This window comes from Nomascus leucogenys, chromosome 8 (genome assembly GCF_006542625.1).
Source record: "Nomascus leucogenys isolate Asia chromosome 8, Asia_NLE_v1, whole genome shotgun sequence".
Classification (NCBI taxonomy): Eukaryota; Metazoa; Chordata; class Mammalia; order Primates; family Hylobatidae; genus Nomascus; species Nomascus leucogenys.
Window position 1 is genome coordinate 109,179,525 of NC_044388.1, and position 22,995 is coordinate 109,202,519.

At 48.6% G+C, this 22,995-nt stretch overlaps 1 protein-coding gene and 1 long non-coding RNA gene across 2 annotated transcripts in view; one reads left to right on the forward strand and one right to left on the reverse strand.

The window, feature by feature from the left end:
• Positions 1 to 7,835: 7,835 nt before the first annotated feature.
• On the reverse strand, positions 7,836 to 10,074 carry LOC115836396. Its single transcript, XR_004031467.1, has 2 exons — positions 9,826 to 10,074; positions 7,836 to 8,115 (listed from the first exon to the last, which is right to left on the reverse strand). It is a non-coding gene; the product is annotated as an uncharacterized LOC115836396 (long non-coding RNA).
• A 284-nt stretch (positions 10,075 to 10,358) lies between these two features.
• Positions 10,359 to 22,995, forward strand: part of GTF3C5 (general transcription factor IIIC subunit 5) — a 28,425-nt gene continuing 15,788 nt past the window's right edge. Inside the window, exons 1-2 of the mRNA XM_030818098.1 lie at positions 10,359 to 10,815; positions 22,308 to 22,527. Coding sequence (XP_030673958.1) covers positions 10,636 to 10,815; positions 22,308 to 22,527 — 400 coding nt within the window. The 5' untranslated portion in view covers positions 10,359 to 10,635. The remainder of the gene's footprint in view (positions 10,816 to 22,307; positions 22,528 to 22,995) is intronic.

Below are 22,995 nucleotides of genomic sequence, written 5' to 3' on the forward strand. Positions count from 1 at the left end.
GGAGGCTGAGACAGGAAAATCACTTGAACCCGGGAGACAGAGGCTGCAGTGAGCCGAGATCGCACTACTGCACCCCAGCCTGGGTGACCGAGCAAAACTCCATCTCAAAACAAAACAAAACAAAAAATTCATGAAGGTGTACACTTAAGATTTGTGCATTTTACTGCAAATAAATTATACCTCAATGGAGTACTATAAAACGGTCATAAGAGAATATTATGAATAACTTTATCTCAATAGATTTACAAATTTAGATGAAACTGAATAATCCCTAATAAAACATAACTTACCAAAGCTGCACAATAAGAATTGGAAAATCTGCGTGGTCCTTGATCTGAATCTGTAATTTAAGACTTTGTCACAAACCTCCCTCCCATTCCCAACATGTAAAAAAGGAAATCAGGTACAAAAACAAAAATTTAAAAAGACAAAATAAAAAAAGAAAGATAACAAGTCATGTACGGGGTTACACAAAGAGAATGGAAAAAGAGAGAACACTTTTCAATTTATTGTATAAAGCTAACACAAACCTTGCTATACAAAACTGGCAAGCACTTTACGAGAAAGAAAAATTACAGGCTAGTCTCTTTGGAAGACCTCTAAAGGTGAATATACTATGCAGGCACACCTGCTTTTATGATGCTCTATTTTATTGCAATTTTCAGATATTTCTTTTTTCTTTTTTCTTTTTTTTTTTTTTTGAGATGGAGTCTTGCTCTCTAGCCCAAGCTGGAGTGCAATGGCACGATCTCGGCTCACTGCAACTTCCGCCTCCTGGGTTCAAGTGATTCTCCTGCCTCAGCCACCTGAGTAGCTGGGATTACAGGCGCATGCCACCATGCCTGGCTAATTTTTGTATTTTTAGTAGAGATGGGGTTTCACCATGCTGGCGAGGCTGGTCTCAAACTCCTGACCTCAAGTGATCCACCTGCCTTGGCCTCCCAGAGTGCTGGGATTACAGGTGTGAGCCACTGCGCATGGCATGGCCCTATTTTAAAAATTTTTTGGAGACAAGATCTCTCTGTTTCCCGGGCTGGTCTTGAACTCCTGGGCTCAAGCAATACTCCTGTCTCAGCCTCCCAAAGTGCTGGGATTACAGGCATGAGCCACAGTGCCTGACTAGGTAATTATATTTTTAATATTTTGATGCTGGGTGCGGTGGCTTACGCCTGTAATCCCAGCACTTTGGGAGGCTGAGGTAGGTGGATCACCTGAGGTCAGCAGTTGAAAAACCAGCCTGGCCAACTTAGTGAAACCCCATCTCTACTAAAAATACAAAAATTAGCCAGGCATGTAGCCTGTAGTCCCAGCTACTTGGGAGGCTGAGGCAGGAGAATCACTTGATCTTGGGAGGCAGAGGCTGCAGTGAGCCGAGCTCGTACCATTGCACTCCAGCCTGGGCGAGAGAGGGAGACTCCATCTCAAAAATAAATAAATAAATAAATAATATTTTGAGAAACTGCCATACTGTTTCCACAGTGGCCACACCATTTTACATTCCTCTTTTTATGTTTTACACATCTGCTGATCGGTGAAATTTCTACAGAGTAGCTTTTAACTCTGAGCACTATACTTCCTTTGACCCTAGACTTCATGTCAAAACATCAGTAAACTGTCACAGAAGGTAGTAATAATGTGTATTCCTGGAAGCCATTTCTATATGGGATGACCAGTGATAACTATTAAATTGAAATGACTGCAAGCTACACATGCAGTCCATTCAGTCCAAACTAAATGCATTCCCAATTCAACTTCCCCTTAGTCAAATTCTCCAAATGCCTGTGACTGCTCCAGTGTCTCCCAACACCAGGGGACTTGTGATAGAGGGCAGGTCCCATGGAAAGATTCAGCAGGCTGGGCGTGGTGGCTTACGCCTGTAATCCCAGAACTTTGGGAGACGGAGGCGGGCAGATCACCTGAGGTCAGGAGTTCGAGATGAGCCTGGCCAACATGATGAAACCCTGTCTCTACTAAAAATACAAAAATTATCCGGGTGTGTGTGGTGGTATGCCTGTAGTCCCAGCTACTAGGGAGGCTGAGTCAGGAGAACCACTTGAACTCAGGAGGTGGAGTTTGCAGTGAGCTGAGATGGCGCCACTGCACTCCAGCCTGGGCAACAGAGCAAGACTCTGTCTCACAAAAAAAAAAAAAAAAAGAAAGAAAGAAAGAAAAGAAAGAAAAAAAAAGAAAAGAAAGAGACAGCAGTTTAAATTGCAGTTAAAATCTTGTGTTTTCAGTTTTTATAAAAACATGCCTATGTGAATACAATGATAAGGGACCTACCAGGGCCTTCAAAAAGTACATACAATTGAGGGAATCTGATGCTTAAATTGTATTAGCTTTATTATAAATTTCCCTCTGCCTGGTATATTTTAAAAAATATTTATTTTAGGAATATAACTCTTTATGAACAGACTTTGAAATTCAGTACTATATGTATGTAATTTAATTTTGCTTCAGAATGACAAGTTGGTTAAAAGGGAGACTATCCTTTGGAACAGGTTGTCCCACTAGGAAATAAAAAGAAAATTGTGAAACATCTGCATAAACCCCATCCCCAGGTCCCCATCATTTGCCACCCAGTGTTAGAACTGTGTGGGAGTATTCTTGGACCTGGATGTGGGTGTGTGTATGGTCCCTGATCGGGAGCAGGCTGGTGAGCCCTGGCACAGCATATGGCTTCCATGAGGCTCTAAGCTCCCCAAGCTGGGGCGTGGCTACTTCGCCCTTTCTTCCAGGTTGTCATGGGCACTGATGGTCACCAGGTGGCGATGTTGCCTAGGAGGACGCTCTGTTGCCATCTCGTGGCCAAAATTCAACACTACACCCTTCCTCCCGCTCAGGGTGCAGGAATCAGTTCCAGACCAGGGAATACTAAAGAAATACCGACTGTGTGCTTCACAGACTGACCTAGCATCCCAGGAAGGAATATTCAGATTCTGGGACCCGAAGAAAACTTTTTTTTTGAGGTGAAGTCTCGCTCTGTTGCCCAGGCTGGAGTGCAGTGGCATAATCTCAGTTCACTGCAGCCTCCACCTCCCGAGTTCAAGTGATTCTCCTGCCTCGCCTTTCGAGTAGCTGGGACTACAGGTGCCCGCCACCAAGCCCGGCTAATTTTTTTTTTTTTTTTTGATATTTAGTAGAGTTGGGGTTTCACTATGCTGGCCAGGCTGGTCTTGAACTCCTGGCCTCCAGTGATCCGCCTTCCTCAGCCTCTCAAAGTGCTGGGATTACAGGCGTGAGCCATTATGCTCCGGTGCAAAGAAAACATTTTTGAAAACCCTCCTTGTCTTCAGTTAGTAGAGGATCAATATCCCCCCACCCAGGCCCCACCACAGAAGGGCCTCCCCAGACAGTATTAAGTATTCAAGGCCCCAGACAGAAGTCAGGTGTGGGGGTTGTGGGGTGGCCAGAGTGTCAGGCCCCCCACCCCACGGGATTTGGCCCTGTCAATCCGCCAGTAGGCCCTTTTTTGCCTTGGGACACCTCATCAGACAGGACAGCTGTGTGATGTTCCCCACATCTACAATCAGGGAGCAGGGGCTGGGCTTCAGCTGGATGCTGGGGCAACTGAGGGCTGGGCCTGGCATGTCCTTAGTGCTTGAGCTGGGACCATAGGTGGCAGGGCACGGTGGCCCCGGCCACCCCCTAACTTCCACATCGCTTGCCCCTGCTGCCCAGGGAGGATATAAGCCTGTGTGGACCTAGTTGAGAACACACTCTGTGACTTCCCGGGGTCTGGAGGCAGCGGCTGGGGCCAGCAGGGCCGACTGCAGGGAAACGGTTGAAATGCGCTGGGCTTCGTTTTTCCTGGAAGCCCTCATTACCTGATATTACCTTAGGTGTGGATTGCCTTTATTCGCCTGCTGTCTGTCTCTGCCAATCAAATGTGAGCTCCGTGAGGGCGGAGAGGGGCGGTCCTCCGGGCTTCATCGTCTGAGCCCAGCACAGGATCCGGCACATTGCGGGGATCATTTGGTAAATGGATATCTGAATGGCTGCTGTGAAGTGATCGGTCTTAGTTCAGGCTACTAGAACAAAAATGTCATAGACTGGAGGGCTTAAACAGAAATTTATTTCTCGCAGTTCTAAGGGCAGGGAAGTCCCAGGTCAAGGTGCGGGCAGATACAGGGTCTGGCAAGGGTCCTTTTCCTGCCTGGCAGGCGACTGCCTTCTTGCTGTGACCTCACACAGCAGAGTGGGGAGAGCACGCACCCTCGTCTCCTCTATGAGGGCACTAATCCCGCCACGAGGGCCCCGCACTCGTGACCTAATCACCTCCCAAGGCAGCAACTCCTAATACCAGCTCAGGGAGTTAGAGTTTTAACATATAATCTGGAGAGTGGGTGGGGACAACACTTGCTGCAATTCAGCCACCCAGGCTGGGCTGTGACATTTACACCATGGGCCCCCAGTGATGGTCAGTACCTCAAAGAGGACCCCCAGCCTGGAAATGGGTGGTCTCTGGCCCCATAGGAGGGGTAACGAATGAAGGGGGGAGGCCCGATTTATAGTGAGTGAGCTCCAGTAACTTAAAAGAAGAAAACCTGACCTGCTCATGCTAGAAAATGTTATGACTCGGCCGGACGCAGTGGCTCACGCCTGTAATCCCAGCATTTTGGGAGGCCGAGGCAGGTGGATCATGGGGTCAGGAGTTCGAGACCAGTCTGGCAAACATGGTGAAACCCCGTGTCTACTAAAAATACAAAAATTAGCCGGGTGAGATGGCATGGTCCTGTAGTCCCAGCTACTCAGGAGGCTGAGGCAGGAGAATTGCTTGAACCTGGGAGGTGGAGGTTGCAGTGAGCCAAGATCATGCCACTGTCCTCCAGCCTGGGCAACAGAGCAAGACTCCGTCTCAAAAAGGAAAAAAAAAAATTATGACCCAAAAATGAATTCTCGAAATGCTCTGGAAATTCAAGGACTCCTTGATCTGTATTCATCTCCTAAGGTGGCCGTAAGAAATCGCCACACACTGGGTGGCTGAAAACACAACACAAATGTCATTTTCAGAGTTCTAGAGGCCAGCATCCAGTAGCAAGGTGACAGTAAGATCCCATTTCCCGCCCCCCACCCCACTCACATCACAGGAAATTAAACATTTAAGCCAAAAAAATCTTCAAACCAAGCAGGGCAGTGCCCACGCACAGAAGTGACGCCCAACGGGTGATGCAGACTCATCCTCCCTCCTCGTGCCAACAGCAGCTCAAAGCTTCTCAATGGCAAAGCTTCTGCCAGGTCCTTGGCTAAGGCCAAGATTCAGCCTAAAACCCAAACTATCCCCGAGGGGGCCAACTCCTCGGTCCCTTCAGCAGGAGGGTCCCTGAGTCTGGAAAGAGGAGCTCAGCTCCAAGGGGTGGTGGTGGAAGATGCACCCTTCTGTGTCTTGTGCCAGGGGTCCCCACCTGTGGGCAGCAAGCCACCCAGGTGCAGAGGCAAGAGACCGAGGGCACGAGCTGTTCCAGTATAATAAAATATATAAAATAACAAGAGTTATACTAGATATAGACCATAGATATGATTATATATAAGTATCACTAATTATTAGTTTGTAGTAATTACTCTTTATTCAAATAATCCTCGCTCTACAATCATAACCTAGGAAAAGCCAGGCCATACAGAGATAGGAGCTGAAGGGACATAGTGAGGAGTGACCAGAAGACAAGAGTGCGAGCCTTCTGTTTTGCCCAGACAGGACCATCAGAGGGCTCCTTGGTCTAGCGGTAACGCCAGCGTCTGGGAAGACCCCTGTTGCCAAGCGGACTGTGGTCTAGCAGTAGCATCAGTGCCAAGGAAAAGCACCCGCCACTTAGCAGACCTGGAAAGGGAGTCTCCCTTTCCCTGGAGAGTTTATATTCCTCTCCCTGAGCAACAAATGCTGGTTGCAGCACCCAAGCGTCCTTCAGGAGCTCCGAATCTCTCCCGTGTGGAAGTGGTGCACAGAGGCGGCCCCCCCACCCCCAGTGTGCCCAATCCAGCCCATAGGAAGTGGCTAGAGCTGTAGTGCCCTTCTGTCCAGTGAGACGAAATCTGCCACCCCACAGTGGGGCAAGATGCGAGAAGGATGCCGCATTAGTCTGTTTTCTGCTGTTATAACAGAATATCCTAGACTGGGTAATTCCTACAGGAAAGACATTTGTTTCTTGTAGTTCTGGAAGCTGAGAAGTTCAAGGACACGATGGCAGCATCTGCTAAGGGTCTTTGCATTCTTGCTGTGCCATAACATGGTGGAAGGCACACATGCAAGAGGGCAGGAGAGAGGGAGCCGGAGAGAGCTTGCCTCTGTAACAAAGAGATAAGCAACTCACTCCCACAACAGCGACATTAATCCATGCATGAGGGCTGAGCCAACATTAATTATTCATGAGGGCAGACAAATTAAGTTTCCAACACATGAAATTTGGGGGACATTTTCAAGCCGTAGCATATGCCCTGAATCCAGGCAGAGAAAGCGTCCCCTCAGTGCACATATACTGTCACAGCTGCCTGCTCTGAATGCTGCAAGGTTTTGGAGAACGTTAATGCTACTTTTTTTTTTTTTTTTTTTGAGATAGAGTCTCACTGTCACTCAGGCTGGAGTGCAGTGGCATGATCTCCGCTAACTGCAACCTCCACCTCCTGGGGTCAAGCGAGTCTCCTGCCTCAGCCTCCTGAGTAGCTGGGATTACAGGCATGTGCTACCACACGTGGCTAATTTTTGTATTTTTAGTAGAGACAGGGATTCACTATGTTGGCCAGGCTGGTCTCAAACTCCTGACCTCAAGTGATCCACCCGCCGCAGCCTCCCAAAGTGCTGGGATTACAGGCATGAGCCACCGCTCCCAGCCAAAGCTACTTTTTAACTGGCTTCCTGATCTTTCTTGGCCTGTCTCTGCTCCCAGCCCGGCCTTACTGCTCCTGCCTCTGACCTCCTGCTTTGGATCTCAGGCAGGACCAAGTCTAATCTCAAAAAGCTTGGTCTGATGCCCTGGGGTTGGTCCCTTGTCTTCCCCTCACACCCAGCCCCTCTCCTCACTTCCTGTGCACTAAGGGACACTCCTCGTCTGACAAGCCTTGATTTAGTGTCCCCATGACCATGCCCTGACCTGGGGCTCGATTGAAGGCTCAAATAAGTCAAGTGGCCTCATTCAGTTGTTCAGTAAATACTTCCTGAGCACCTGCTCTGTGCTCAGCCCCATGCAAGGCAGTGGTGACAGTGGGAAGACAGTGGTGAATGAGACGGACATGGTCCCTGTCCTCAGAAAGTTGCCACTCAAGTGGAAAAGTAAAAAAGAAAAATAATAATAGTGCTTCCGGCTCCATGATGCAGTGGGTTTGGGGCCTTGGGCAGCGAGGATGGCACCAAACTAGTGTTTTGGGGTCAGGGAGGATTTACCAGGCAAAGTGAAGTCTGAGGCAACAACCTAAAGGGAAGGAGTAGTTAGCTGGGTGGTGGGCCAGGGATGCTGGGGAGTCACTGGAGGCGGGGACAGACTGCGATCTCATTCCAGAAAGATCACTCTTGCTTCAGTAAGGAGCAAAAATAGAGCAGACAAACTAGAGGGTCAATGGATTGCAGGGTGGGTTCACTAAGGTTCCAGGTGGTTTGGAATCAGCTTTCCAAGTTCAGAAACTCAATCTCTTCAATACCCAGAGGTGGGAGTGCCATATTTAGCAAATTAAAAAATCACCTAGCTAAATATGAACCTCAGATAACACATATTTAGTATAAATATGCCCAAAATATTGCATGAATTCAAATTTAACTGTGTTCAATATTTTATTGGCCAACTCTACCAACAGTGACCAAGTCTTCATGACTGTCTTATGTGCACCAAACTCACAGGGATCTGATGTAAATACACCAATTTATTGATTTACAATTGCAGGCAAGGTTAAAATATACATGTTATTCAGATTCTCCTTTCTGGAAAAGGAAACAATCAGAAGATTGGTGAACATGGAATGAGGACAAAAGGACACAAGGAAGCTTGAAAGGAAATTTCATCTCAAGGCACGGTAAATTCTGGAGAATCATCCTGGCCTCCCTACAGAGAATCCTCTTTGGTGACAGAAAGTGCAGGTCCCCGCTGGAGAGGGCAGGTCAGGGACCACCGGGTCCTCGCGTGCAGCTCCCTGTGGAAATACGTGGTTCTTCTAGCTCAACCATCATCACCGCACTCTCAGGAGGCATTCTTTCAAAGCTTTGGGGCTCCTGACCCAGCCTTCCAATTACAATACAATTACAATACAATATATTTCACATTGAGGTTACACTTTAGAATGTATTCAGTGGGCTGAATTCATGCAGCTATTTATTCTGCCTTCTTAAACCCATCGAGAGCAATCAGGTACTCTTCTGTTAAGAAATCACAGGCTGGGCACGGTGGCTCACACCTGTAATCCCAGCATTTTGGGAGGCCGAGGTGGGCAGATCATGATATCAGGAAATCGAGACCATCCTGGTCAACATGGTGAAACCCCATCTCTACTAAAAATACAAAAATTAGCTGGGCGTGGTGGCGCATGCCTATAATCCCAGCTACTCGGGAGGCTGAGGCAGGAGAATCGCTTGTACCAGGGAGTCAGAGGTCGCAGTGAGCAGAGATTGTGCTACTGCATTACAGCCTGGTGACAGAGCAAGGCTCCGTCTCAAAACAAACAAACAACAAAAAGAAATGACTTTAGGCAACATAGTGAGACCCCATCACCACACACACACAAATACAAAATAAGTCGGGTATGGTGGTGCACGCCTGTAGTCCCAACTACTCAGGAGGCTGAGGCAGGAGGACCACTTGAGCCAGGAGTTCGGGGCTGCAGTGAGCCATGATCACACCACTACACTCTAGCCTGGGTGACAAGAGGGAGATCGTGTCTTTCAAAAAAAAAAAATCACTTCAGAAACTTGGGGTACCCATACCCAAGGGGTCACTTGCTCTTACTAATTTCTACCTGTAATGCAAGTGGCATGATCATAGCTCACTGCAGCCTCCAACTCCAGGGCTCAAAGGATCCTCCTGCCTCAGCCTCTTGAGTAGTTGGGACTACTGGTATGCGCCACCACGGCCGGTTAATTTTGTATTTTTTTGGTAGAAATGGGGTCTTCCCATGTTGCCCAGGCTGGCCTCCAACTCCCGGGCTCAAGTGATCCTCCCGCCTCAGCCTCCCAAAGTGCTGGGATTACAGGCGCGAGCCACTGTGCTGGGCCATGATTCTCATCTCCCAATATTCTCAAACCCAGTCCCTTCATCTCTTGACTGGATTATGCAGTCTCGGAGCTGGTTTATCTGAATTCACTTTCGCCCCCTTTGATATATTCACACAACAGCCAGAGAGGTCTTTTAAATGCATGAATGGGATCACTGCTCCGCATAAAACCCTTCAAGGGGCCAGGCGCGGTGGCTTACGCCTGTAATCCCAGGACTTGGGGAGGCCTAGGCAGGCGGATCATTTGAGGTCAGGAGTTCGAGACCGGCCTGGCCAACATGGTGAAACCTCGTCTCTACTAAAAACACAAAAATTAACGGGGCGTGGTGGTAGGCGCCTGTAATCCCAGCTACTCAGGAGGCTGGGGCACGAGAATAGCTTGAACCAGGGAGGCGGAGCTTGCAGTGAGCCGAGAAAGCGCCACTGCACTCTAGCCTGGGCGACACAGCGAGATTCCTGCTCAAAAAAGGAAACCTTCAGGGGCTCTCCACGGCACTGGGAAGCAGCCAGCCCGACGGGTGGACCCTTTTCGTGGGTGCGGGTCTCTGACCTCGGTCGGCCTCGGACCTCATCTCCTCCCTGTTTGAGGGGCCACACTCCTCGCTCCGGGGCTTCGCAGCAGCCCTGGGCGCCTACCGGACAGACGCTGTTCTCCCCCCCGGGTCTTAAGTAGGGCCCAGCACACAGTAGGCGCTTAATGTCAGCCTGCCTAACAGACAAACGCCGGCGCTTCGGGGCTTTCTGTGGAGGCAGGGCGAGTTTTTACAGCACAGTTCCCCCGCGCTCGCCTTTTCCACATCCAGCTCCGCGAGGCCCCCCCGCAGGCGCCGTTAGAAACCTAGTCCCGAGGTGGCTGCAGGAGCCTGGGAGAAGAAGCGCCAACACAGACAAAACCCCAGGCCCACCCTCACCCGGAAATCAATTGCCAGCCGGGACTTTTTCCCACCCATGCAGGCGGGCCGGAAGTCTGCCTTTGGCCCGCCCCCGAGCTGTCATTGGGTGGAATACCCAGAAGAGGGCAGGGACGTAGTCAAATCCTAGTTCTTTATTGGTTAAAGCGTATGGAGCTGGAGAAGAAGGTGGGACCTAGCGTCCTCCGGACTTCTCATTGGCTCAAAAAGCTCGCTCGGCCCTCGGATTCTCATTGGCTGAAGTAGAGGGAGGTTGGTGTTTTATTATTCTCCGGGTCCCTCGCTGGCTAGCAGGAGAGACGGGTGCTTGCCCTGCCCGGTACACTAACCCGCTTCGTTTTAAATAAAAAGTCGAGGACACGGCGGTCGTTTTCCCGAAGCCATGGGGCCTCCCATGGGCCACTTGCTCCCCGAAGGCCCTCGAGTCTTGCTGAGCCCGGGGAGTTAGGATGACGCGAGCGGTGAGGGAGCCCGGAACGATTCCTTCGCGGAACAATTGAGGCGAGGCCTTTGGGAGCACTTTGTGGGACGGACCATGGCGGGCCCTGCCAGACGCGCAGGGATGGCGGCGGAGGAGGCCGATTTGGGGCTGGGGGCCGCCGTCCCCGTGGAGCTGAGGCGGGAGCGACGCATGGTGTGCGTCGAGTACCCGGGCGTGGTGCGTGATGTGGCTAAGATGCTGCCGACGCTGGGCGGCGAGGAAGGCGTCTCCCGGGTAAGAGGCTGGGAATCTCTGTGTTGGAATAAGAGCTCGGAGTCGCAAAGAAAACGAGCACCCAAAGGATTTCTCAGCAAGGGAAATTTAGCAAATTTACTTATGCAGAAGGGTGCTGCTCGCTCTTCTGGCCGCTGCAAGAGAGCCAACAGAACAAAGGAGGGAAGGGTTTTTGTTTTTGTCTTTGTTTTTTTGTTTGTTTTTCAGGCGGAGTTTCGCTCTTGTTTCCCAGGCTGGAGTGCAGTGGCGCGATTTTGGGTCACTGCAACCTCCGCCTCCCGGGTTCAAGCGACTCTCCTGCCTCAGCCTCCAGAGTAGCTGGGATTACAGGCGCACGCCACCACGCCCGGCTAATTTTGTATTTTAAGTAGAGACGGGGTTTCACCATGTTGGTCAGGCTTCTTGGAAATAAATTTTGGATGCCGCAAAGAAGAATCAGCACTCTGGCAAAACGTTTTCTCAGCAAGGCAAATTTACTTCTATAGAAGGGTACATCTTGCGGATGGAGCAATGGCGAGAGCACACCAACAAGGGAGGGGAAGGGGTTCTTATCTCTTACACAGCTACTCTCTACTGCTGTGTCTTTCCCATATTGGCTAGGGTTGGATCGCACAGTCTAAGCTAGTTCCGATTGGTTATTTCAAAGAGGGCAGGGGCACCAGCCTGAGTGGTGTGGTAAGTAGTTTCGGTGGGAAGGATGGTTACAGAGCAGGTGACTCAGGATGACTAAGGACAGAGCAGGTGATAGAAGCTAGGAAGGGGTCGTTTACTGAAACTAGGGGCGAGGAGGCGTAAAGAACGAGGGGTTAAACTTTAAAATGGAGAACAAAGAACAGGGAAGCTGAACGTACTGACATTGGTTCTTTAAAATGGAACTCATAATTCATTGTGTTTATTATTTTTCCCCTCTTGAATTTAAAGGAAGGTAACAGGCTAAAATCTTTGAAGAGGAATTTACTGTGTCCTACAGGCTGATCTCGAACTCCTGAGCTCAGGGAGTTGGCCTCCCAAAGTGCTGGGATGATAGGCGTGAGCCACCGCGCCCAGCCTGGAAGGGGTTTTTATCCCTAACGCAGTCAGTCCCTGTTTTTGTGTCCTGTCCCTACTGGTTGGAGTTGGACCACACAATCTAAGCTAATCTCAATTGGCTATTTCAAATAGAACAGGGGTGTGGGTTACAGTGGTGGGACGAGCGGTTTCGGTGGGAAGAATAGTTTCGGCGGGAAGGGCAGTTAAACAGAGCGGGTAACTAAGGGCAAGGAGGCACAAAGAACAAGGAAGTTAGACTTTGAAGATGGAGAACAAAGAACAAGGGAGTTGAACAAGCTGAACCTTTGAAGAAGAATTCACTGTATCGAACCGTTTCCCCCTCTTGATTTTCATACTTCTTTCTCTTCAAACCTTTTTAGCATGTCTTGACTTTGCTGTTCTTGGTTTTCTAAAAGTAGAAGTTTGTCTGAATAAGGCGGGGGGATATTGGAGGTTGTAGTGAGAGCTGTCTCCGTAAGTCTTTGTATTAACCCTCAGGCACAGGGTATGATACGACATCCTACGAGAATAAACACGTTTATTACAATGGCAAGGGAGATAAGGATCGAGGACATAAGACCTTTCCACCTGCCGAACAATCTTCCCATTAGATCAGTGAAGGGATCGTTTATCCCAGAATTTTAAGCTAGCTCATTGGATAAAGCAGTAAGACCTTGCAGTGCCTTTGTTATGGTTCCGTCAGGAGCAGTATTATTGGGGATAAAAGTACAACACTGGGTTCCAAGCATGACACAAACGCCACCCCTCTCTGCTGGTATCATTTCTAATGCTATTCTATTTTCCCAAGCCATTTGACTGGTGGGTCCTAGTTGTTCAGCTGTTCCTTTGATAACATTCCTAGTATAATTAACAAATTGTTGCTGGTTGTAATAGATGTAATTTATCCAATCTACATTTTTATTTATAGTTAACCACCAGAAAAACATAGACTCAAATCCTGCAGCTATTTGATTACGAGCCTTAAATTCATCAGGTACCCCTCGGGGAACTCCAGTGGCATCTATATAAACATGAGGGTCAGAGGAACCGCGGGGGGCATCTCTTAATCTACGGTGCCTTGTTTTTACTTCTTCTGGTTGATGAAATGCCAGAGCGAAAGGGATGGCCAATTGGATCAGAGCACAAGTACCGCTGCAGTTACTTGGCAGAGTATCCAGTAATGGTCCACCACAATGCCACCATGCATCTGCTCAGGATGAATGATTAGGGGCAGATTCATGGGTAAGCTCTTGGAAGGGCTTAAGCTCACTGCATCCTGTTAGGTCCCCAAGGAATGCCAAATTTTCCTTGTCACAAGAGGCACAAAGTAAAATTGGCATTGGGAGACGGAAGCTGGGTAGCCCTCAGGGGCTGACCTGCAGGGTGTTGAACCTCAGGGAACAGCAGAGAGAGAGCTCAGCACGATTTATCACCCCAGGCTGTGGGGTCCTGGAAAAGAGCTACCATACAGCCCATGCCCGCTCAGCTGGAGGACCATCCAAGTGGAAAGGGGACAATCTGGGCCTCTGGTCTACCGTGTGCACAAGTGTAACAATCACTTTTGTTTAAAGTGCAGACGGAATATTTAATCCATTCCATCCAGGCGTTTGCGTCTCAGTACCCTGTTTCAGTTGCTAGAGTTTGCTTTAGGTCTCTTACTTCTACAACTGCTACTTTGGCTGGGTCGTTGTGGAGAGGGGAGGGGAACGCTGGGCCTGATATGTTTGGGGAGAGCGTTGGGTCCCATACGTTCCCTGGACTCTGGGTCTGGGTTTCTTCATTGTTTTTAACCGCCGATGGTCTAGTCAACCTTGGAGGGTTCCTATGGGATCCCGTCCTGTAACATCTGCTCCTAACCCATACCGTCCAAATACAGAGGGTTCTTGGGCCATTGTTTGGGGATTATCTATAATTAGCAATAAGGGGTTACACTGCAGTGGCTTACAATTTGGTGGAGTTGAACCATGGATAAGTTAGAGTTTTTGTTTGACTTTCCGCAACTTATTTAAAGGAGGGGGGTTGGCTGTCCACCTCCCATATTGGTTGGTCCACCAAACATTTGCCTAGTCAGCACAGGGGCCCTTTAAGGCTCCATACTTATACTTGTTTGACTCTCTGCGATATGGACATACTTACCTACATTGGATAGCTGCCTTTGAGCTTGTTCGTATCTGCACGGGGTAACTGAACAAGGGTCGAACTGAAGGGTCAAGGGATGGTTAGCCTGAGTCACATTGATGACAAGATGACCTTCTGTTGGAAAGAAAAGGAAAAATAAACAAGTGATTATTAAGCCCTTTTTAGGGTTAGATTGGTAGGGGTGGGTCCCGGGGTGACAGCCCATTTTTCCCTGTCTGTGGACATTACTCCTTTCACCTGCGTGTAGTGTGCTCATCCTTTTTCAGCCGTTCGGATCGCTGTTTCAGTAGTTAAGAGTACCAGATAGGCCGGGCACGGTGGCCCATGCTTGTAATCCCAGCACTTTGGGAGGCCGAGGCGGGCGGATCACGAGGTCAGGAGATCAAGACCACGGTGAAACCCCGTCTCTACTAAAAATACAAAAAATTAGCCGGGCGTGGTGGCGGGCGCCTGTAGTCCCAGCTACTCGGAGAGGCTGAGGCAGGAGAATGGCGTGAACCCGGGAGGCGGAGAGCTTGCAGTGAGCCGAGATCGCGCCACTGCACTCCAGCCTGGGTGAAAGAGCGAGACTCCGTCTCAAAAAAAAAAAAAAAAAAGAGTACCAGATAAGGCCCTTCCCAAGCTGGTTCAGGTTTTCCCTCCTTCCAGCTTTTGATGAGAACGTGATCCCCAGGCTGATGCTGGTGTGCTGGAAACTCTAGGGCTGGCGTCTGTGCTAAGAGGCCTTCAGTCCTGAGGGAAGAAAAAGTGGAGGATAGACCAAGTTTATAGTTTTTAAGAAACTGATCTTTTGTTTCAAACATAGCAATGTCGGCAATGGAGTGTAGATAAGGCAACCCATATAGCATTTCATAAGGGGATAAGCCAGCATCTTTCTGAGGGGCAGCTCGGATTCTTAACAAGGCAATGGGAAGGCATTTAGTCCATGGCAACTGAGTCTCTAAGATTGATTTGGGTAAGTGACTCTTCAGAGTTTGGTTCATTCTTTCCACTCTTCCTGATGAAGGTGGGTGCCAGGGAGTGTGGTATTCCCCTGCTATGTCTAGTACTTGGGCTAGTTTGTTGATGACATGGGCAGTGAAATGAGTCCCATTATCTGAATCAATATTTTCTATTAATCTATTAAACCTGCGTATAATATTCTCAATCAATGCTTTAATTACATTATTAGCAGTTGCACTTAAAAAGGGAATAGGTTCCCTCCAGTGCATAAGGTGATCTACTATCACTAATAAGTACTTTAGGCAACCAGTTGGGGGCATTTCGGTGTAATCAATTTGGACACTTTGGGACGGTCTTAACCCTGGACTCCTTTCCCCAAGGAGTGGTTTTCTTAGGGTCTGCTTATTAGTCTTTCTGCATATTAGACAACTATCTGTAACTTGTCTTTCCAGAGTATAAATTCCTGTACATCCCTAAACCCTGAGAACTGCATCACACATGGCTTGGGGTCCCCAGTGAATTTCTTGATGCAGCTGAAATAAGACTTCTCTCATGAGGGGTTTGGATAACATTTCTCTTTGGTCTGGTAACACCCATTTCCCTTCGGAATTCTCTTTGGCCCCTATTTTTATTAATTTCTCTTTTTCAGTGGAAGAGGAGATGGGAACTGCGGTCGGGGGAGGAAGGCAAGGGATTAGGTGAAAAGTGAGCGTTTCGGAGGAAATGGTAGCTTGTTTGGCTATTTGATCTGCAACGTTATTCCCTCGACTTTCACAAGAAAGACCTTTCTGGTGTCCTGGGACATGGACAGTAGCTATTTCTTCTGGCAGCTGGAGGTTACCTAATACTTGGGTGATTAATTCCTTGTGGACAAGGTCTTGGCCTTTGCTATTAATGAGACCTCATTCGGTCCAAATTTTTCCAAAGGTATGAGCTAGCCCGAAGGCGTACTTGGAATCAGAATAAATAGTTCCTTCTTGGTTTTGCAAGTGCTTTAAGGCTTGATTCATTGCAAACAATTCACGTGTTTGGGCGGACCAATGATTGGGCAGCCTTCCTGACCCTCCTTCTGCAAGGGCTTTTCCATAGACTACTGAATATCCATTGTGTCTTTTTCCTTCAGTTACCTGGGAAGAGCCATCTATAAATAAGTGCTGCCCTGTTTGAAAGGGGTCTCCCTTACATCGGGCCTGAATCTAAACACTCGTGCTCAGGTCCTTTTAGATTTGGATTCCCTGTTAGGAAACCTGCTGGGTTAAGTGAATTATCAGTGGTTAGTGTTAAATCATCTCTCTAATAGGATAGCTTCATACTTTAAAATTTTTGAGTCAGTGAGCCATCTCCCTGCTTTCCGGTTTAAGATAATTCTAACTTGATGAGGCATGCTCACAACTAAATTTCCCCCAAAGGTCAGCTTTCTGCTTTCTTCAGTTAACAAAGCGGTAGCCGCGATGGATTGAATACATTCAAGCCGTCCACAGGTTACTGGATCTAAAACTTTCGACAGGAAGGCCACAGGTTGCCAGTGACCCCCATCTTCTTGAGTAAGTACCCCTAAAGCTACCCCCTTGTTTACATTAATGAAAAGGTGAGATGGCTTTTCTAGGGAAGGCAGTGCTAGGACGGGGCAGTTATGAGCATATGTTTTAGTTCTTCAACCTGGTGGATTTCTTCAGAGGTCCACAGAAGAGGGTCAGGCTTTTCTTGGGCAAGCTTTAGGTATAAAGTTTTTGTTTTTAGGGCATATGAGTCAATCCGTAAGCGGCAATATCCAACCAATCCTAGGAATGTTATGAGTTCCTGCTTAGTTTTAGGCAAAGGTAAGAAGGACACGATCCCTTCAACGCGTTCAGTCCCTATCCTTCGTTTGCCCTTACTTATCAAGTGTCCTAGGTATTTAACTTCTGGATGTACGAATTGAAGCTTTCCCTTTGAAACCCCGTAACCCTTTTCCTTGCAAATGGTTAAGGAGGTGGATGGAGAGCTATCTGTTCTATAGCTTCATCATATACCAGCGGGTCATCCACGTATTGGAGCAGGCGTGTGTCTTGGGGTAGAAATTTGTTCTAGAACTTGTTCTAGAATCTGACCGAAGAGGTTAGAGGAGTCTGTGAAGTCTTCGGGGAGAACTGTCCGTCGATACCATTGCTTCCGTCCAGAATGGGGATCTTCCCATTCGAAAGCAAAAATGTCTCAGCTGTCCTCAGCCAAGGAGCATGCCCAAAAGGCATCCTTTAAATATATTACTGTAAACCACTGATGGTCGTATGGAATTTTGCTGAGGAGGGTGTAAGGATTAGGGACAACAGGGCGAGTAGTCTGGAATATCTGGTTGATGGCCCAGAGGTCTTGCACTAGTCGGTATGACCCATCTGACTCTCTTACAGGCAGTATTGAGATAAGGGGACACACAGGGTTCAAGGAGCCCGTCTCTAATGAGACTCTCAATGATAGGTTTTAGGCCTATTCTGCCTTCTAAGGGGATGGGATATTGCTTCCTTCTTACTATTTCCCCCCGGGGTTTTTAACTTTATATGTATGGCGGGGTGGGGCAGGACTTGGAGTCTTCCCCGATTCCCTTCACTTGACCAGACATCGAGATGAACGTATTTTTCTTCGTGGTGATAAGTAGGTTTAATGAGGTGAGGAATCCTTCTGGGCTAACATGTAAATCTATACCTAACTTTAAGTCTCTTCCTAACAGGTTAGTTCCCGCTTCAGGGATTAGCAGAAATTTAACGTGGGCTGATCAATTTTTATATTTGACCTCTGTGTCTTCTAAGATTTTTGCTCTAAATCCTTCTCCCTTTACCCCTGAAACAAAAAGCTCTTCTGAGGAGCAGCTGATGCTCGATGGAAGGGAAGAAACAGAAGAGCGAGCAGCACCCTTCTGCAGAAGTAAACTTAGCAAACTTACTTCTCGCTCTTCTGGCCGCTGCAAGAGCATACCGAACAAAGGAGGGAAGGTTTCTGTGTCTTGTCCCACTAGCTGGAGTTGGACCACACAATCTAAGCTGATCTCGATTGGCTATTTCTTTTTTTTTTTTTTTTTTTTTTGAGACGGAGTCTCGCTCTGTCGCCCAGGCTGGAGTGCAGTAGTGCAGTGGCGCGATCTCGGCTCACTGCAAGCTCCGCCTCCTGGGTTCACGCCATTCTCCTGCCTCAGCCTCTCCCAGTAGCTGGGACTACAGGCACCCGCCACCACGCCCGGCTAATTTTTTGTATTTTTAGTAGAGACGGGGTTTCACCGTGGTCTCGATCTCCTGACCTCGTGATCTGCCCGCCTCGGCCTCCCAAAGTGCTGGGATTACAAGCGTGAGCCACCGCGCCCGGCCTTCGATTGGCTATTTCAAATAGAACAGGGATGTGGGTTACAGTGGCGGGACGAGCGGTTTTGGCGGGAAGGACAGTTACAGAGCGGGTAACTAAGGGCAAGGAGACACAAAGAACAAGGAAGTTAGACTTTGAAGATGGAGAACAAAGAACAAGGGAGTTGAACAAGCTGAACCTTTGAAGAGGAACTCACTATATCTAATATCCGGGACACCGAGAGAGGGACAGAGTCGCTGGATGGTGGCCGAAGGGGCGAGTCTACCCGGTTGTGTGGTTTCCTTGGCAACGGAGAGTGTGGCCGACTCTGGGTGGCCAATGGGCAGGGCTTTGGTATTTGTAATTGCCAGGAACAGCCTTTTTTCCCCCAGGGAACAGTGGGGAAGGGACTATGGGGGAGACCCCTAGGGGCTTTTTTTTTCTTTCTTTCTTTTTCTTTTTTGAGATGGAGTCTGGCTCTGTCGCCCAGGCTGGAGTGCAGTGGCACGATCTTGGCTCACTGTAACCTCCGCCTCCTGGGTTCAAGCAGTTCTCCTGCCTCAGCCTCCTGAGTAGCTGGGATTATAGACACCCGCCACCACGCCCAGCTAATTTTTGTTGTTTTTTTTTAGTAGAGTCGGGATTTCGCCATGTTGGCCAGGCTGGTCTCAAACTCCTGACCTCAGGTGATCCGCCCGGCTCGGCCTCCCAGAGTGCTGGGATTATAGGTGTGAGCCACTGCGCCCAGCTCCTAGGGGCTTTTTTTCATTCCATCCCCAAATGTGAGCCGCAGCCTTGGCACTGGTGCCAGGAATGCGACTCTGCAGCCCCACAGGATGTGTTGCGCTGCCGTATCCTCATTACCTGGGGTAGAAAACAGGCACGGGGAGATGAAACTCTGTTGACTTACCTGAGAGGGATAGACTGTTACGTGGTTAGGATTAGAGGGAGTGATGGTTGACATCTTATTCTGTGCCACATACGGCTCTAGGTGCCTTACGTACAGTCCATCCTCTTTAGAACCCTACCAGATAGGAACTGTCAGTGTCTGTATTTTATGAGGGAAGGAACTTGTTCAAGGTCACACAGCAAGTGGGGCAGCTGGAGGATGCTCTGTGTAAGTTCTTTACATGTACCAGAACTTGAAGTGTCTCTGGAGTTTTCCCTGATCGCCCTCACTAAAGTGGCCACTGGCAATTATCTGCCTCCTCATCCTGTTAATTCCAATCTGAAAATGTTTTAAAATGTTTATTCTGACAAAGGCTTATAAATATAAAACATTTAAGAAAAAAGGAAAAAAAATTACTGTCTCTCGGCCTCTTGGCCCTAAGACTATCAACTCCATGAGAGTGGGGACTTCTTTTGTTCACTTCTGTATTTCTTTATTTTTATTTTTTTATTTTTTGAGACAGAGTTTCATTCTGTCACCAAGGCTGGAGTGCAGTGGAGCAATCATGGCTCACTGCAGCCTCAACCTCCTAGGCTTGGGTGATCTTCTCACCTCACCCTGCCAGGTAGCTGGGACTGTAGGCATGCACCACCACACCCAGCTAGTTTTTGGTATTTTTTGTAGAAATGAGGTCTCCCTAAGTTGCCCAGGATGGTCTCCAACTCCTGGACTCAAGCGATCCACCCGCCTTGGCTTCCCAAAAGGCTGGAATACATGCATATGAATCTGCCGGGATCTTGCTAAATGAGCCACCATGCCTGGCCCAGTTCTCTGTTCCTAACATCCATAACACTGCCTAGTTCTGTAAATACTTGTCAAATGCATGATTGAGTACAGCAATCTAGTGAGTTAGATGCCATTTTTTTCACATTTTTCAGATAAAGACACAAGAAAGTTTAGGTCAGACATCTATGTGGTGCAAGGGGATTTGAACTCATGCTTTGCTCTAGAGTCTGAACTTTTACCTCCTGCTTCCTCATCCTTTACGAATATGGAAAAGCCCTGAATTCATTAAGCACAGGCTGCCAGTAGAGCCCCAGTTAACCACGTTTTCTTGTTTTATATTATTCACTTGATTTATGGCTTTGACAGACTCCCTACTCTCGCTAACCTCAGGGATTATCTGTACCCAGCTACAGTGTGAGCACTTTGGGAAGGGACCTTCCTTACCCGTTCACTCTTCTCATGTTTCTTGAGCACCTCCCCTGTGCCAGGCCTACGTTTGGGTTCATTCCCACCCCATCAGGACTCAGAGGTGTGTGTTTCATGAGGAGGAGATTCCTGAGGACCAAGTCTTCTTCATTCTCTCCTGAGATAGTTCCTGATCGCTTCCTAAGGGCCAGACCCTGTCCCGGGTGTTGGGAGCCAGCTCACCAGCACGTGGGTGACCTTGTCCCAGTTCACGTTGGTGCTTTCATATGCACACATCCAATGCTTGTTGTGACGCAGCATCGGGCAAGTATTCATTCATATGTAAGTGGCACATATTGAATGTCTACCATGAGTTAGGCACCAGGAGCTGTGCTTTATACATATTTAATCATAACAATCGTATGACATAGATGGTATTCTTGGGGTTTTTAAGGAGAGGGACCCAAAAGGGTGTTGGTATTCAGTTTCATGTGCTTGGAAAGCTAGAGGTAACAGCAAGTCAGAGCCCAAATGGTTGTTACTAATTGATTTAATCTCATTTGGACCTGGGAACATTTGCATATGAGACTGAATACCAAGACCCTTTATGGTGGGTAGTTGTTAGAGTAGGTAACCCTAGACAAGCCACTCCACCCTACACCAAGCCTGAGTTACCTCCAAGATTGTGGGCGGCAAGCCACCCAGGTGCCGAGGCAAGAGACCAAGGGCATGAGCTGTTCTAGTATAATAAAATATATGAAACAACGAGTTATACTACATCTAGACCATAGACATGATTATATATGAATATCATTAATCATTAGTTTGCAGCAATTACTCTTTATTCCAGTATTATAATAATCCTCGCTCTATAATCATAACCTAAGAAAAACCAGGCCATTCAGAGATAGGAGCTGAGGGGACATGGTGAGAACCAGAAGACAAGAGTGCAAGCCTTCTGTTATGCCCGGACAGGGCCACCAGAGGGCTCCTTGGTCTAGCGCTAACGCCAGTGTCTGGGAAGACACCTGTTGCCAAGGGGACCGTGGTCTAGCGGTAGCATCAGTGTCAAGGAAAAACACCTGCTACTTAGCAGACCGGGAAAAGGGGTCTCCCTTTCCCTGGGGGAGTTTAGAGAAGACTCTACTCCTCCACCTCTTGTGGAGGGCCTGACAGGCCTGCCCACAGTTATCCGGAGGCCTAACCGTCTCCCTATGATGCTGTGCTTCAGTGGTCACGCTCCCAGTTCACTTTCATGTTCTATCCTGTACACCTGGCTCTGCCTTTTAGCTAGCAGTAGCAAAATTAGTGAAAGTACTAAGTCTCTGATATGCAGAAATAATGGCATAAGCTGTCTCTCTCTCTCCCCCTCCTTCTCTCTCTGCCTCGGCTGCCAGGCAGGGAAGGGCCCCCTGTCCAGTGGACATGTGACCCATGTGACCTTACCTATCATTGGAGATGACTCACGCTCTTTACCCTGCCCCTTTTGCTTTGTATCCAATAAATAACAGCACAGCCAGACATTTGGGGCCACTTCCGGTCTCCACGTCTTGGTGGTAGTGGTCCCCCGGGCCCAGTTGTCTTTTCTTTTATCACTTCGTCTTGTGTCTTTATTTCTACAATCTCTTGTCTCCATACACGGGGAGAAAAACCCACTGACCCTGTGGGGCTGGTCCCTACAAAGATGAGGGTGATAGTATCTCGCCTCAAGTGTTGCCAGAAGGACCAACTAATGCCCCACGCTGAGCAGGCACTTGATGGATGATGGCATTTACTTAGAGGGAAGGAGACGATTCTCATTTTTTCCACCAGATAAAAACTAAGATACATGGGTTTAAAAAATGGGCCTTTTGGGAAGTAAGAGCCCAGAATGAAACATGAGCCTCCTGGCCTTTCCTGGATCACCGTCAGGCTTCTATTGAGAGAGGAGCAGCTCCCTACTGGCTGCTTGGCTTGTCACTGCTTTGCTCTGTCTCCTTTGGCCTTGCCACAGATCTACGCGGACCCCACCAAGAGGCTGGAGCTGTACTTCCGGCCCAAGGACCCATACTGCCACCCAGTGTGCGCCAACCGCTTCAGTACCAGCAGCCTGCTGCTCCGCATCAGGAAGAGAACGAGGCGGCAGAAAGGGATGATGGGCACTGAGCCCCACTCCGAGGTCACATTTGACATGGAGATCCTTGGCATCATCTCCACCATTTACAAATTTCAGGGTAACTGAAATCTACTCTTGCAATGTCTGGTTATTTCAGGGCGGGCCATCCCAGCTGCCTGCAGGAGCTGTGTGGGTCATCTGCACCAGTGGAGGGGGCCAGGATATGCCCAGGGGCTGCGGGGACACAGCAGGGCACAGGCCCCATCCAGGAGGCAGCCTTTCTTCCCTCCAGCCAACAGTTCCCCAGAGACTGCGGGTTCATTGCTGCCCAATCTTCAGCGTTCTTAAGCTAGAAATCTCCTAATTTTTAATGAAACCATTGTGTGGGACCAAATAAAACTGGTCAGTAGACCTCCAGTCCTTCCCCCACCAGTGTTTAGAACCTTCTCTTGTCTCGGCTGCTGTTGGTCTTGCCCTCCTAGCTCCTGAAGCCACTTGGGACCTCCTCCTCCTCTGAACTCCCAGCAGGTTGAACGTCCCTCATGGAGCCCTCAATCAGATTTGCCACCTACCAGGAACCCCAATG